General features: G+C 50.1%; 5 protein-coding genes across 5 annotated transcripts; 2 read left to right on the top strand and 3 right to left on the bottom strand.

Moving 5' to 3' along the window:
- Positions 1 to 244: 244 nt before the first annotated feature.
- FPRO_08294 (uncharacterized protein) lies at positions 245 to 1,741 on the bottom strand (the record flags this gene model as incomplete). The annotated part of the gene is made up of 3 exons (XM_031221946.1): positions 245 to 767; positions 821 to 1,213; positions 1,272 to 1,741. 3 exons carry the CDS (start codon positions 1,739 to 1,741, stop codon positions 245 to 247), a joined length of 1,386 nt encoding a protein of 461 aa, XP_031087454.1.
- A 1,216-nt stretch (positions 1,742 to 2,957) lies between these two features.
- Positions 2,958 to 4,324, top strand: FPRO_08293 (putative Golgi GDP-mannose transporter; the record flags this gene model as incomplete). The annotated part of the gene is made up of 4 exons (XM_031221945.1): positions 2,958 to 3,245; positions 3,305 to 3,395; positions 3,451 to 3,834; positions 3,915 to 4,324. The coding sequence occupies 4 exons, from the start codon at positions 2,958 to 2,960 to the stop codon at positions 4,322 to 4,324; spliced, it is 1,173 nt and encodes a 390-aa protein (XP_031087453.1).
- Positions 4,325 to 5,878: 1,554 nt separating this feature from the next.
- On the bottom strand, positions 5,879 to 7,393 carry FPRO_08292 (putative RRB1-involved in the regulation of ribosome biosynthesis; the record flags this gene model as incomplete). Its single annotated transcript, XM_031221944.1, has 2 exons — positions 5,879 to 7,140; positions 7,192 to 7,393. 2 exons carry the CDS (start codon positions 7,391 to 7,393, stop codon positions 5,879 to 5,881), a joined length of 1,464 nt encoding a protein of 487 aa, XP_031087452.1.
- Positions 7,394 to 8,448: 1,055 nt separating this feature from the next.
- On the top strand, positions 8,449 to 8,850 carry FPRO_08291 (putative thioredoxin; the record flags this gene model as incomplete). The annotated part of the gene is made up of 1 exon (XM_031221943.1): positions 8,449 to 8,850. The coding sequence occupies one exon, from the start codon at positions 8,449 to 8,451 to the stop codon at positions 8,848 to 8,850; it is 402 nt and encodes a 133-aa protein (XP_031087451.1).
- Positions 8,851 to 9,504: 654 nt separating this feature from the next.
- Positions 9,505 to 12,685, bottom strand: FPRO_08290 (uncharacterized protein; the record flags this gene model as incomplete). The annotated part of the gene is made up of 3 exons (XM_031221942.1): positions 9,505 to 12,090; positions 12,163 to 12,323; positions 12,550 to 12,685. 3 exons carry the CDS (start codon positions 12,683 to 12,685, stop codon positions 9,505 to 9,507), a joined length of 2,883 nt encoding a protein of 960 aa, XP_031087450.1.
- Between the last annotated feature and the right edge of the window lie 3,565 nt (positions 12,686 to 16,250).

The following is a 16,250-nucleotide window of genomic DNA, read 5'->3' as shown; positions in this document are numbered from 1 at the left end:
ATGGTATCCCCTGTTCCGTTCCCCATTCAGTGCCCCAGACAAGATAGGCCTGCTCCATCATGATGAGATGGGTGACATGCGTATGTTAAAAGTGTCTCCCATCAAAATAGCAAATATCCCCCAGCCGGCTCGGGGCAACCATTCAACTCTAAGCAGAAAAACATCATTGGTAATAGTAATAAAGAGCTCCAATGCTGGGTATGGGTAGTAAGGAAAACATTATATCTGGCTGCTAGCCAGTTCATCATGATGAGCCAGCCTCAGCCTGGGGAGTAGGTGTAGGTACAGACTTGGGCTTGGGCGGGTCAACAGCCCTGAGGCCATCCTTGACCTCCTGCTCAAAGTACATGCGCGCCACGTCAAACGCAGAGTCGATGCTCTTTGTAATCTTGGTGCAGCCGCAGTCGCGCGTCCATGTGTTGTGGAAGTTGAGGTTCTTGCCCAACTTGCTATCCATCAGCACGTGTGGCACGCCGATGACTGTCGATAGAATGTGGCCGTGGAGACGGTCGGTGATGACGAAGTGAGCAGACCCCAAGAGCTCGAAGCCCGCCATCGACTTGGCCCACGCTCGCTGGTTCTTACCCTCCTCGCGCTGGGCGTCGTCGTCGATCGAAGGGGTCTTGGTGAACTTCCAGTCAACCTTGTTGTATGTTACGTTGCCGATGCTGCCACCCAAGTCGACCTTGCCCTCGCCAAACTCGATGCTGGCAGAATCACCGTCAGAAATCTCGGCATCCTTTCGGGCGAGAATCAGAATATCGTGGCTAGATATAAAGTTAGCTCTCGTTCAACGGTTAGGCTGGCTGGCAGTACTAACGTCTTCTTTGTGTTGTGTCGGAAGTCAGATCGGTTGCCCCACATGAAGGCAATATCAGGAACAAGATCACTCTGAATACCCTCAGTCTGTCCAAAGTTGTCCATAAGCCAGTCGTAGCTGGGTTTGTCACGAGCAGCCAACTGCAAATCATGGTGCTTGGTGAAAGCCTTTTTGGTCTTGTCGATCCTCTCGGGGTTGGTCATGTAGATACTCTGGGGAAAAGCTCGGATGGAGACGTTGAGGAAGTTCTCAATCATGTTCATGCGCGAAGGTTGGTCCTCCCAGTAGTAATCGTTGAAGTTACCGCCACCAGCCATGATGATACCAGAGTGTGGGCGGTGGTCCTCCAACTTTTTGCGGAACTTTGTAATGTCGCAGTCCTTGTACATGAAGCTGTATCACATTACATTAGTATTGACGTTGTCCAACGTGGTACAGACGAGATGCTTACCGGCAGGCTTCCATAGTCTCGATTCCAAGGATGCTCAGCAGAATCTGCTGTGCGGACCAAATCGCAGCATCACCCTTGTTCTCCGTCTCGAGATAACCCCAGATGTTGGCATAGCGAATTCCTTCGAACCTCTTCTGGTAAGCGTGGATGAGACGCTGCTGTAAGTCGTTGACGATGTTCTCGCAGCCCGGTGTAGGAGCTCGAGTCAAATCGTAGGAGATGTCTGTGTTGGGGTCCTTGTCCAACTCCGTGTCCTCCTCTCCAGCGCCCACGGCACCAGCGGCGTCGGTAGGCTTTGGGGGCTCGTCGATAGTGACATTGTCGCCTTTCGAAGGCCAATGCCAGTCTGCGCTTGGTAAATGATCCTTAAAGCTCTCGGGTGCCTGGTAAGACACCAATATAGCGAAGACGAAGAGCACAGCAATCACGGCTAGCGCGATGCGTGTGAAGCGGTTCATCGCAGGTAACATGATGAACTCATGGGAAGCAGATGTTTTAGGTTAGAGTTATGGTTGTGGTTGTGGGAAAAGGAGTGGAACACCCGGATACTTCTATCACGGGCTGGGCTTAAAGAAGCAAGGGAAAAAACGGCGAAAGGACAAGATGGAAGATGCAATGGAAGGGAAAGAGAAAAAGAAAGTATATTGAAACGTCTTTTGAACTTGGGAATAAAAAGATGCGACCCCCCATCCCCCATACCACAACATCCTAGTCCTTCTACTAAGTCGGTACCTACCTCTAGGCTCTAACTTAGTGTCTCCCGTCCCATCCATACCTAATCCACATTCACCCACCTCCATCTCCTGGGCTTGGCTGGCGTAGGCTGGTTCCTAACTTCCTCCACTCGGGCGATTCGATGATGGATGCGTTCAAAGTGCGCCACGACCACGCGCCTGCACCGTACCCATGATCCATCCACAGATTGTCTCGGCAGGGATGCAGAGGCTCTGATGTTGATGATAATCGTTGTAGCCCCTTATTCCTCTGTGGCATACGTATGTATGTATGGTATGTAAATATCCAAGGAGACTCTGTCTGCAGCCAGTTCGGAGATGCCAGGGACCCTCGGCCGGGATGTGGATTCCTGACGTCGACGGCCTCATCAGCAGCAGCACCCTTCGTATCCCGGCAAGATTCACACAGCGGGGTCATCCACTTATACAGCATATGAAGATAGACAGAAGATGCAATTATTGACTCTTACGCGGCGCAAGGGAAAAAGAGTGGAAAAGGTCTTACCGGGATCCTTATCGCCTTAGTTGAATGTAGCCAAGTTGGCCAAGAACGGACGCAAGCCCCCTTTTCCTCACTTCTCACAGACAATTGTACCGCGCTGCAGAGGTTACAGTGATACGCCCTTTTTTCTTATTCCCATCCCTCCCAATCCCTATCCCTATCCCTATCCACTTGACTTGGCATCTCCACGGTGGCCTTTGGTTGATTGACTGGATCGATTTTTATCTGGAGCCCTTCGCTTTTTCTCGTCTTATCTTGTCTTGTCTTGTCCTGTCCTGTCCCGCATATCGTATCGTATCGTGTCGTGTCGCTTCGTGTTCTTTTCGAGATTCGTCATTCTCTGCTACGCATTGAATCACTGTTGAACGACATTTCGGCCGTTCGTCCACTCTTTTTTTTAGAAGCCGTTTTAATCGCTTGCGACCGACCGACCGACTCGACGCCGCAGCCATGGCTGACCAGAACAAGAAGAACGACGACTTCGTGGCCAAGATGCCCGAGTCTGCCAACGAGACCAACATTGGCGATGGTGACAAGGAGAACGACTCCCTTGTTGGCCGCGGTCCAGGCACTGATGCCCTCCCCGCACAGCCTTCAGGCTTCATGAACAAGATCGAGAACAGCGGGCCATTCTCTATTCTTTCTTACTGTCTCTCTTCTATTTCCATGACTGTCGTCAACAAGTATGTTGTGTCTGGTACATCATGGAACCTTACTTTCTTCTACCTCGCTGTTCAGGTATGTTTGTCGTTGTTCCCCGAGTTCAAGGGGTGTCAATTAACTCGGTGTCTCTATAGTCCATTGTCTGCATTGTTGCTATTACAGCATGCAAGCAACTCGGCATGATCAAGTCCCTCGCTCCTCTTGAGATGGACCGCATCAAGAAGTGTACGTTATAATATCTTTCACGAATGAGGGGCAATGGCTAATGCGATCTCAACAGGGTACCCAATTTCGCTCGTCCTCGTTGGTATGATCTACACAAGCACCAAGGCTCTGCAGTACCTCTCCGTGCCTGTCTACACCATCTTCAAGAACTTGACCATCATCGCCATTGCTTATGGCGAGGTCCTCTGGTTTGGCGGTTCCGTCACACCCATCGCCCTCTCTTCTTTCGGTCTCATGGTTCTGAGCTCTGTGGTTGCTGCCTGGGCTGATATCAAGAGCGCTATCTCTGGTGACTACAGCGCTACTACTGGCGATGCTGATGCCCTTGCGACTCTGAATGCCGGTTACTTCTGGATGGCCATGAACGTCTTCTGCTCTGCTTCATACGTTTTGGGCATGCGCAAGGTTATCCACAAGATGAACTTCAAGGATTGGGACAGTACGTTGACCCCCCAGGCGCAACCTCGGGGTTGCGCTCAAAAACACTGCATAAAAAAACAACTGCTAACATGTCAATAGCCATGTACTACAACAACCTTCTCACCATTCCCGTCCTTGTCTTCTTCTCTCTGGTCACTGAGGACTGGTCCAGCGCCAACTTCGCCAAGAACTTCCCCGAGGACTCGCGCAACCGTATCTTCATTGGCATCATCTACTCTGGTCTGGCCGCTATCTTCATTTCTTACTGCTCCGCCTGGTGCATCCGAGTCACCTCGTCCACCACCTACTCCATGGTTGGTGCTCTCAACAAGCTGCCCATTGCCGTCTCTGGTCTCATCTTCTTCGCTGCCCCCGTTACCGTTGGAAGTGTTTCGGCCATCTTCATCGGTTTCGTCTCGGGTATCGTGTATGCTTGGGCCAAGGTCAAGGAGAACGAGGCCAAGAAGAACGCTCTCCCTACCGCTGAGAGCCGAGAGCCATCAAAGTAAATTTGACATGGCACGGCGACGGCTTGTCAGGGCCACTGTCACCATTCTGCAAGGCTCATTAGCTAATTAGCCATTTTTGGCCAATATTTCCATTTAGTCTGGTTAGACCTGAACGACAATAATGTACCATTCCACGGTATTTGAACGACACACGTAATGTAGACATTTTTTCGTATAACGTCGGGGGCAAGAGCTCGCTATCTCGATGGGGGTTTAGGGTGTCATTTAAAAGCGTTTATAGACCTGCTTCAATATACTGTCATTTCGCGACTGCAAACATGATGTCAACAACGATGGCGTAAGGCTACCTAGTAATATTGGAGATGAACCAACAGACAACGCTCGAGCCTTCATGACGTCTAGCATAGAGGGAACACGGCTCAGCCCTGTCCGTTGACATGGGAGACTGCTTAACGTTTAACGGCGTGGCCTTGGCTCAGATCTTGCATGGCATGTCATGTTGCTGTGCAACATAGTACAGAAATGTACACAAGATGCTGCATAAGTCCAACGTTACATCAGTGCATCTTGTGAGTCTTGACTAACGACGCCATGTCCTGATCAAAGTCTATAGACCAAGACGAATACAGTAAAAGACCGAAAGTACATATCTTGAAGAAATATCCATAATTTCATCTCAACTTAAAGTCATGCATTAATCTCCATCCTCTGCTCCTCCATCTTCCAGAAATCTCATCTCACCCCCTTTCTCCTGCAGAACAGGGCTGAGCCATCCTGTCAGATTAAACCAATTTTGGCTCTCAACCCCGTTTTAAGCATATGGAGTGACATTCCACCCCCTTTTCCATAGAAGCATTTTGTGGCGTAAGGCCATTGTCGTTCTTTCGCTGGTGAAGAGGAAAAAAAGACCGTTCTGGAACGGCGGGCTCTGTTCCTTTGGCATGTTTCTAGGCGCGGGGGGACGATCGTTACCGCTGGGCTGGGACGCGTTGGTTCGAGTCGAAGCCTTTAGCGGGAGGACCCTAGAATCAATAGTCTAGCCCTACAAAAAGATGCGATTGTGTTCGAGAAATGCAGTACAATGGGGATTGCATGGTATGGTGGTTTTAGCGATATGGTGTAGTTTTGGCCCCAGGGTAGACGGAGGAAGAGGTCATCTTACCTTAGTTTATAGACTGGCGTTTTGCTAGTTGTTCAGCTCCGTAATCCTACGGTAGTTTGTATGGAGAACAGTAGAATGTTGACTGGGACTTCAGTTGGATCCTTGACCCAGTTTGAGAACCAAGAAATGTTTCATGAAGAGTGTCGATGAGAATTTAGAGTAGGATTATAAGATTAAAGATTAGCTTGTTTTACGTGCAATGGGGCCTCAGCTTACACATGCAAGGGTGAGGAAACATCAAAGGATTTCGCCGATTCTTAACACCAAACAGAGCGAAGCCCAAGAAAAACGTGGTCATTTATCTATCAAATCCAACAAAGGAGATCTCATTATACGCCGTGCCATGCCGTTCAATCAATAACAGATCCACCATGAACCTGTCCGTAAACTTTTCCGTCCCAGTCATTTCACTCCACAGATAGACAGACACCTTATACGCTGATGGTCCTGAAGACGCTGAACTCCTCTCCTGTGGCGACCAAGCTACCCGTGATCTGAGGGTGCCAGTGCACCTCCTTCACATCCTTGAGGTAGTGCACGAACAGCAGCTGGGGCGGCACGTCCTTGACACCTGCTGTGTCCTTGCTCTCCTCGTCGTCAAGCTCGACAGCAAGATCCCACAGTGTGACGGTGTTATCACCAGCGGCCACAGCGACGATAGAGTCGTCGGTGGGATGCCACTCAATGCTTGTGATCTGCTCCTTGTTGAAGTTGAAGCTGGCGATGGGCTGGGGCTTGTCAGAGCTGGCCTTCCATTGTCGGAGATCCCAGACGCCCCATGCACCGTTGTCGTCTCCGGAGGCGAGCAGATGAGTTGTCTGGCGCGACCAAGACATAACGTTGACATCGACATTTGAGACCTGCATGGTGATTGCGGGCTTGCGGGACTTGGATCGCACATCCCAGATGCGGATTGTGCCGTCACTTGAAGCAGAGGCAAAGACAGATTGCTCAGATGGTGACCACTGGAGCTCCTCGACACTGCTGGTGTGGCCCTGGAAGGGTCGGTTGTCGGTGACCCAGCCGCCTCCATCGGTGCGTGTTGTCACGTAAATGAGACCGTCGTTGTCACCAGTGAGGAGCTTACCACCGGGAACTGTGGGAGACCAATCGACAGCGTAACCTTCGGTCTTGTGGGCGCGGACAGTAGAGATAGGCTTGTTCTGCTGAGCGGAGATAGTAGTTCCGGGGTTGTCGAAAGAGGCGAGGTGGGGAGTAATATCGTGGATATAGACGTTGCTTGACTCGGTCATCGTAGCAGTGAGGGTAGTTCCAGGTCGCCCAGCCTCTTGGCTAGGAATCTGGTGGGCGCGGATGCGGTTGGTCGTAGAGTTGAGAGGGATAGACTTGCTCTCCAGGATAGGGTCAGAGTCCTCGTCATCATCGTCCTCCGAATCAGAGCCCTCGTCACCACGGTCCATCTTGCTGAGACCGCTGAACTTCATAACCATGATCTGGTTGTCAGAGGCCTTTCCAGTCTCGGCCTGTGTTCCAGAGACAGTGTACATGGTAGCAGGATAGGCCTTGCGGTTGTCGCCAAGGTTGTCGCGGATAATATCGAAAGAGAGGCATGGCCAGGGTGTGCTGAGGTTGTGCAGCATCTCGTAGGTTGTCAGATCTGGGGCGAGAGTCTGGCCGGGTTCGAGTTTGCTTCGTCCGACGATGAAGGTTCCTTGGTCGACTTCCATGGCATCTGTTCACAGCATTAGATCCGTTTCTGAGCGATTCGTGGATAGCGACTTACCCTTCTCTTCAGCCTCGCGCTCAGCATCAGGTCGTCCATCAACACCAGCCTCAAGAATCTCGTCCTCGCTCTCGAACTCGTCCTCGAACTCATCTTCAAACTCTCCCATCTCCTTGGTGTTGTCGTCAATGTCCATCTTCTCAGGGCGTTCGCCGCCCTTTAGGGCATCGCCGTGATCGGCCTCAGCTGTTCTCTTTGCCATGATTGGAATATGTGGTGTTCTTTGGTTCGATCCACGAATTGAACCACAAAAAGAATGAATTTTTAGTTATCGCCGTCTTTTTGGTGCCCCTCCAAATCAACTGCAGGAAAAAAATAAAGTGGAGACTACCGAACCCCGCCATGATGCGGGGCTCTCCGAGAATTTACCGGCGCAAAGCCTTTTGTAGGATGAAAGAGATCATTGTAATGGGAAGAATTAAAGCATGAGGGCGAGAGAAGTAAGTCGTATCGGACTTTTCAAGGTATTTTGTTTATCTCTATAGATCATAAGACTAGAGGTGGTATAAGTAAAGAGAGAAAGTCTACCAGAATGTATCTTGTCTTTGATGTAAGGCCTTTGATCATTAGTACCTAGCCACGGCATGAGCATGATGAAGTCGCATTAGACTCAAATCAAAGGGAGAGAGTTAGGCTTGAACTGTATGAATTTTAAATAATTTGACTGAGGCATGAGTTGAAAGACAATCTGATCTCAATCAAGTCTTACCATGGTTACTAAGATAAGATACACCCTGGATTGCTGATAAATTGAAGCCTCGCTTCGCCCCATACAGATCCGTCGTATTCGCGGATCGTAGTTTGATTCCAAATGGCTTCCAATTCCGTTACGCATGGAATACGTTCCAGGGCCTATAGCTCGGCCGGGCCTGTTTTGTCAGCAGTTAATTCCAATCATTCAGCGGCACTCGGCCCAAAGAACCCCACGTCGGCCTCTCCAAAATTTCACGATTGTGTCATCGTGCCTGTCATGTTCACCACCACCGACTCCCGGGTTCCTGAATAATTGAGTACCTAGGTAGGTCGAGTAATCATCAATCGCGAAACTGGAGCTTCTAGAAGCCTGAACAACCAAGTATATAAACGTATCCACTCCGCTACAGTAGATCCATCTTGACCTTTTGATTTCTACCCCTCCATATCATATTTACTTTAGTACTTATTATATAAACACAACCCCCCACCAAAACCCCTCAACCCTTCATCAACACCTACAAACCAAACACCCAAACCACAAACCACAAAACACTCTTCAAAATGGCTGCTCCCTCCGCTGTTGTCGAGATCAAGTCCAAGGCTCAGTTCGACGAGCTCGTCAAGACCACTCCCTACGTCGCTCTCCAAGCCCACGCCTCGTGGTGCGGTCCCTGCAAGGCCATCTCCCCCATCTTCAACAAGCAGGCCGCCGAGCACAAGTCCGACAAGTACGCCTTCGCCAAGTTCGACACCGACGATGTCCCCGATCTCGCCTTTGAGCTCGGCATCCGCTCCATCCCCGCCTTCTTCTTCTTCGAGAACGGCGACAAGGACAGTGATCTGCTCGGCGCTGTCCCCCCCAAGCTGACTGCCGCTGTCAAGGGCTATGCCGACAAGGCCAACGGTGCTGCTGCCGAGAAGCCCGCCGAGGAGAACACCCTCAAGACCGACGAGAACTTTTAGATGGAAAGACTCGGGCGCAAAATAAAAACACTACAGAGCAAATGGCGTCAAGAACGCATATTCGCAAGGATACCCCCCTATAAACAAGGCGCACATCATGGGCACCATTCACCAAGGCGAAGACCATCATGAGCTAGGATTGCGACATATGGCTATGCGAAAGCGCAAGGCTTTGAGGAGGATGGATTGCATTGCTTAGCTAGAATAAACCTGATCACTTCAACACAATTCTTGTCTCTCTGTGAAATATTTGTAATTCTTTTTTTACTGCCTCTGGAAGTGAACTCCAGATTGCATTGTATATATATATATATATATATATGTAATATCAAGTAAATGTTCGCTGTGGCTCATTGTTGGCCGTGTAATCCGAGACTTCATATCTCGCTATGATAGGGATTCCAGAACTCATACCATCGTCAAACTCCTCTTACTCCATTGGCATCTTCTCTTGAGCCCCTTTTTCAAACCTCCTCCTGCAAGATTCCCACCCTCTTTGACACAAGAAAAGTCAAGTAAGTTAGTGTACAGGGTTCGAAATGTAAACCCCCTATCAGACGCCTTTCCAATTGGTATACAATCAAGCCCCAATAAACAGAACAAACGCCAACTCCAACAAATGCTGCTGAGATATATCATTCCCCATGTCGTATCTCAGTAAGATTGAACAGCTGAACCCGCCGACTCATCGCTAATGCGGCCGACGCCAGAATCCACTCGTTTTTTACTTGGTGTGATTTCCTCATGTGTTTCGATTTGATCCTCGAAACCATTCTTCTGATCACCCTGAACCGAAAGCCTCGATGTCAGCCTTGGTCCTGCTGACCTGCGCCGGTTCGCAACATCTTGGCGAGGTGGCTTCAGCTCATCAACACCCAGGCTCATTCTTGGCGAGGATCTCTCTCTGACACTGAGAAACTGGCTTCCAGAGCGACTGTGACCGGGATTCGGCGATCCGTTGGGGCTTGCAGGTGTGTTCAACGCCGACGAGTAGCGAAGGCTTTGGCGTGAACTTCTCCATCTGCTCAAATTCCAGAAACTCCCCTCCTTGTCGTTAACACCCTCAGAATCAGAGGCGCTGATAAGGCTAAAACTTGGGGTTGGTGGGCTTGTGATGCCGTTTCTCTCCCGGTCATGTGAAGCTCTGACTGTGGTGCGGTTAGATAGACCACTGCCGGTAGGGCTTGTAGGAGTTGGGCGGCTGATCGGACTCGTCGGTAAGGGCTTCCTCCGAGATTCTGGTGCCAGATTGGCTGCAGAGTTGATTGGTGACGGTCCCGGCTTGGTAGGAGACATCGATCGCTCGCTTCGAGCTGGGGTATTGTTCATGCTGGGTCTTCCTCCGTCGATATCCTGACGCCAGCTGTTAATTCTGTCAGAAGCATGTTGGAGTTGGATCGGATTGGGACCAGGAATGTTGAGTGATCCACGTCTCGATTGCACACGACTGCTCGCACTCGTTCTCGTCATGACACTGCCACTCCTACCGACACCAGAGAGACGGTTGCCCAATCGAGAACCCGACTCCCAGAGTCCTTGCTGGCGCTTCTTATGGGCACAGTCCTGTCTGAAAACCTTGATCTTTCCAGTTCTATCCGTGGTGATGATGATATTTCCGTCAAGATGCCTTGAGCGCTCGATGTATGCTGGTGTTTCTTCCGGCTTCTTGTTGCTGTGAAGCGAGTCGCCATGGTCTTCGTCTGATAGAGCCGAATGGCTTGGAGTGCTTTCTTCGAGGCTTCTCAGCATCACGGGTGGCGGGTTGCACAAGTCATAGATAGGATCCCCAGAAGCACTCAACAGCTGCCGACTCTTCGACGGGGCCATCAAAGCCGTGGTGACGACCTCGGGGTGAGCATCGAATGTTTCGTATGGCTGCTTATCCTTGATCTCGTCTTGAGTACCCAGCTTCCAAATGTAGGCCTTCCGATCTTCGCTGCCGCAGATAATATAGGTACCATCATCGCTGAAGCGTGCGTTAATTTGGCTTGACTGGTTTTCCAGCCCCTTATACTTAACCTGGATCACTTTGTCGTTCAGGTTATATACTCGGACTCGAGAGTCGTTCGAAGTGACCAGGACCTTGACCGTCCCAGCTTCGGGTCCTGACGGTGTTGTCATAGTTCGAATGCCAGTGATTTTGCTTCCTTTGGCATTTTTGCCCCTTGATGAGCGGACGTGAATCTGGTACTTGAGCTTCAGGCCCTCGGTAGCGTAGAAAGTACATAGACCACTCAGCACACCACATATAGCAATATTTCCGTCGGGGGAAAATGCTACCGCAGTAATGAATTCGCCCACAGGTGCTTGGAAAGCGACGCTCTTGTCCGGAATGCTCCATAATCGTAGTTGCGCATCCAGTGATCCTGCGAGAAAGAATCGATCATCTGTAGGGTGGAAGGCGATCGATGTGACCAGATCCTTGTGCACAAAAGTACATAAGCAATCACTCCTGCTCATGTGCCACAGTTTTACAGTCTTGTCCATCGAAGAGGATAATAAAAAGTTGTTCTTGCTCCAGCTCAAGGCCAGCACCTCGCCAGTGTGTTCCTTAAACTCTCGCACAGGCTTTGTGCGGAAGACAGGAGCACTAAGTTTCTCGCCATGAGTACCATTTTGTGCCTCCTCTTCCTCGTGTGCTTTACGTTCCTCCGGAGTAGATATCACAGCAAACACTCGTACGATCTGATCCTTTCCTGCGACGGCCAAGTATCGTCCATCTAAGCTGAATTCGGCAGCCCAGATAGCATCACCGCCCCTAAGGATCTTGCTTCCAACTGCCGTTGCTACCGCTCGGCCGTGCGTATGTTTATGTTCTGAGGCGGTAAGTTCTTGTGCGAGGAATAGGTGGTTATAGTCTCTATCCTTCTTGTTATGCGCCTTGACTCGGATGTATCGTGGAGGTTCCTTGTGAAGAGGTATGTATCCTCCACCTGCACCGATGACGGATGTGAGAGCTCGTGCGTAGGTGCCATCGGTTCGCAGTTCACCCAGTTCGGAGTCGGATTCCTGCATGTCATCATCTTTCCTCCAACTTCCGCGCATTCCCAGTCGACTCAGGAAAGAAACTCCTTTCCTTCGATCCTTGCTAGAATCCTGGGTAGTGTTTGGCGACTTGCTAAGTTCGGAGCTTTGTCTTTGTATGTTGTCTGCAGCAGGGCTGTCAGAACGGCCCTGGTTAAGGATTCGTTGTGCGATGGTAGGCTCCGCGGTGTTACTGTTGGTACGCAGGTAGATTTGCTAGACATCACATGTTAGTTGCGGTCCAAGTATACCTCGTTACCCTTGAGTCAACTAGTTGCAAACACTTACCGTACTCAAAGGGTCAAGCCCAGCGTTTGGTGGAGGACTGGGAGAACTCGACTTGAAGGGAGGTTTCCAGTCCTTTGTTTCTTTTGCATTCTGAGAGCTTGACACAGATGGTTGTGTAGTCGAGAGCCTGCTCGATGGGAGGTCTAGGGAAGCACCGGCACCTATGTACAAATTGTCAGCTTACATAGTATTGCAGTGAGCATTGTATATAATTAGTATGATAGTGGCCAGTGAAAAGGGTCTTGGGCGCATAGGAAGCTCCAGTCGCAACAAGTCCCTGCATAAGCGGACATGCGCCCAGGCGTTCACTTAGTAGGTAGGGCATTGTGACTTGGCCATAGGACCGAGTGGAGGGGGCAAGAGTAAAGAAGCATATACAGTACATACCCTGAGAATCAGAACGAGCAGCGAGGCTCTGACGGCGTTGAGGCTCAGACTCGGGAAGGCTGGAAAGGGCAGAATCGCGACGTCTATACAAACCACGTTCGCCCCGGGCAGCAGGCGAAGACTTGGAGGCGGACATCTTCCATACTTGATGGGCAACCAGTCCCTAAAGAATTTTGAACGAGATAGACCGGCTTGCGCGGGCGGTCGGCCTCGCGCAACTTGTGGGAGTCCAGTCCCCGACCCGATCAAAACGAGAGAGTGTGGCCTTGGCTGACGGACTCGGAGACTCGTGGGGGGGTGAGCACTGAGAAGTGGGCGTGGCGGAGACCGGGGGTAACGAGCTTCTGAAGTCCAATCCGAAGGGTCCGAGAGCGAGCGAGCGAGAGGGAACGAGACGTGAGGCTGGGAGGCTTGGCTCAAGGCAGATCCTTTCGTACGGGCTGAGGGCTCGATGTACTGTAGCTGTGTATGTACCTCTGACAGTGAAATGAATGCCGACTGGCTGGTGTTTAGTCAATAGGCCGTCGGTGAATGTTGTCTCCTTATTTCATATTCCGCTCCGACTGGACTAATATGCAAGTGATGTTGGTTAGTCTCCAGCTGAGTGAGGGTCTAATTCCAGGCGTGTCAGACACGTATTGGTAGTGGTGAATAATGGATGATGACGGGAGGGATGTTGCTCAAGGGAGGGAGAGATAGAAAGGAGGTAAGGCTGTTCAGATGAAAGCAAACAAGCAAGTCAGAATGCATGTATCGTATTTTGTAATACAGAGCTCAACAGAATCAGAATCAGGTGCTCAGAGTGCAGCAGGGCAACCAGCGATTTTTGCAATGGTTATATGAGACGGGTAACCATGACATGAAGGACTTAAGCGAAAACGACCCCTCGGGCGAATGCGACGACCGGGCAGGCGCTGCAGTGCGCTGGGGACAGCGCTGCACAGCAACCAGACAGCGGCAACTAGGTGTTTCCAGCTACTTACAGTACAGTGCAGTGGGGTCGAAAGCCAAATGGTGTTAGTGTGTAAGAGAAGCTCGATGGGCTTCTTTTTATTTTGGCGCGTGATATAACAAGAAAAGAAAAAGGAGTAAAAGGGGTGATGAAGTGTGCTGGTAAGAGGCTACTACGAATGAGATGTTGGAAAAGGGAGAGCTGATGCCCACGCGCGCAGAGCTGCGACTGTGGATGGCAAAAAGGTTGACAACCTATTGTATGAGCAGCTGATGTGTAACTGCAGCTCGTTACCGTGCTGGACACTCAGGTCAGGCCCCCAGCGCTGTGGGAAACAGGTAAGCACCGAATCTAGTATGGGCGGGCTGTGCTGTGGCTCTTCAATGAATTTACAGGAAATAAAAAGGGGAAAGAAGTACAACTTGTAGGATTGTATCACACCTTTACCGGATATCGGCTGGATCTTCTGGGGTTAGAATGGATGAGATGGAGTCTAAATGAGGTAAGACAAGACTTTGGTGCGATGATCTTGGTTGAGAGCGGCATCAATCAGGCTTCGTTTCATAGGGCAGAGCCAATTTGGCAGTTTGATGGCTCATCATGGCAACTGTTAATTGGTCTCATTGCTAGTGACGGTTATTAGTGAACATTCCAGGCTGGCTATGCGGCTATGTTGACAATGGCATCGCTATGCTGATGGCTGTTCTCTTTCTACGTGACGAACTAACTAGTTGTTATTTGATCGCATAAGGCTGGATGATCGACCTTCATCTCAACGGGCTGGCTGTTCTCCAGATTGTCTGTGCCACAGCCACCTCAAATGCGAACCCACGGCCCAGTACTCAACGCATGTACTCTGTACGGCAGGTACATGTGAATGAGAGAACAAGACGATGAAACCTTGACCGCAAAAGCGAAAATACAGCAATTGCCATCATGTCATGTTTCAGAAGGTATCGTATTAAGTTAAGTATACGAGTAAACGAGTATATGAGCATGCTGATATATCTCAACCATAATTAGAAGCTCATCGACAAGTCTAAATGTCTCGTGCTCTGTATTCGATACTCGTTTTAGTTGCTTCCGCGTATTCGGGACGCGCTGCTTTTGGAGCCAAGCCTCCAGGAACTGCACTAACACAACCACATTCGAACATCTGCACATATAACGTCGGGTCTGGCCCATGAACGAGGGGATAAAACAAAAAATGATGAGCGAGTTACATCGAATGCATCCCAAGTGAGACAAGTATGCGAGAACCAGCAGCTAAACGACGCAAACTCACTCTTACATTTCACATGCTGGGCTTACGTCGTTGGCTTTCGAGACGGGCCGGAATTAGCAGCTTCTTGACTAGGCATGGTTTTGGTTTTTTGGAGAGGAAACTCGGTGCCTTGCACTATCGAGATTCACGACGTCAGATCAGCAGGTATCAAGTAACAGTTGTTCTGTCAAATAGCGTTTTGAATCGGCTGTATCATGATGACGCGTTGTTCAGGCAAAGAACTAACTTTGACGTTTTCAGAGTTAAATGCTGACAAGATTTGAAGATGCTACCTAATAATTAGAGTTTACGAACTGATAATTTGACCTATATACAATCACTCACGAAATATCAGAATACGCTTTATTATCGGCAACGTTTTGCCTTGATGTCTTTATTCCCTCAGCCACAGGGGACCCAATGATTGCTAAAACGACCACAGACTGTCTGTCTGGCTGTCACACGATGCGAAGTGCAGCACTTTGCATATCGCCAAGAATGCAATGCAGTTCCGTGGATCACCTCGTGCCGTTCTTCCAGAGAGTTTTTTTTTTCGATGTCTCGCTCGCCAAGATCGCCAAGGCCTGTCATGGGTCTCTATGGCGTTCGGCGTACAGCGAACAAATCGATCCATTTCCGTTCCATCTGTAAATCCCCTCACCCAAACTCCGCCAGACGAAAGGGATAAAAAAAAAAGCGCATAAGAAAAGTCAGTTTAGCGCTCTGTCACTGTGATAGCTTCAAACAATCGGGGTTGTGCTGAACTCCGTTCATCTCATCCTCCGCAATCCGCGGAGCTTTTAAGACTCCGCATCCATGCACCAGAAACAAATCTTGTGTTCGAGAACTTTGAGCTTGTGGAGTCACGTCACTCGAATCGTCGTCTAATTATCCACTTGTGGGCATCCAAACTCCAATCCCGTTGCTTCTGACTTTCAGAACTTGGCCTGATACTTTCAAAGAGTGGTCACTCGCAGGTCCACGGACAACATCAAAACCCCGTCGGGCCCGGCTTCTCTCCACCACCGACTCCGACGTCAACATCATCACCGATTCACCTCATCCTTGTCTGTACCTGACAGCGGCACCGAGAGATCTATTCTGAGCCGTCCAACTGCCGTATCGCCGAACTACCGTGGTCCATCTATCCACTTGGCACTTTACATTCACGATTTTGATAGTCACTCCCTCAGGAAGAGTTAGCCTCCACTGTCCAACAGCCGTTGAGCCTCAAAATCTGCCCGTCTTGGCTTTTTCTCGTCTTGGTCAGCCTGCCAGCCTAGCCTAGCCCAGCCCAGCCTTACTGGTCTTAGCCGCATTGCACCACCCACCTTGGGCCAACAATCTATTGGGTATCACTATCAATATCATCATCCAACATCCGTTTGTCATCGGCGAGTTCTCTGGTGCGACAACCAAGTTGCCCAGTAATTATCTGGGTCTTTGTCAGACACGGGCCAACTCTTGTTTCTGTCATTGTCACAA

Source organism: Fusarium proliferatum (genome assembly GCF_900067095.1).
Source record: "Fusarium proliferatum ET1 genome assembly, contig: FPRO_scaffold011, whole genome shotgun sequence".
Taxonomy (NCBI): domain Eukaryota; kingdom Fungi; phylum Ascomycota; class Sordariomycetes; order Hypocreales; family Nectriaceae; genus Fusarium; species Fusarium proliferatum.
This window is presented reverse-complemented; position numbering and strand designations above follow the sequence as displayed.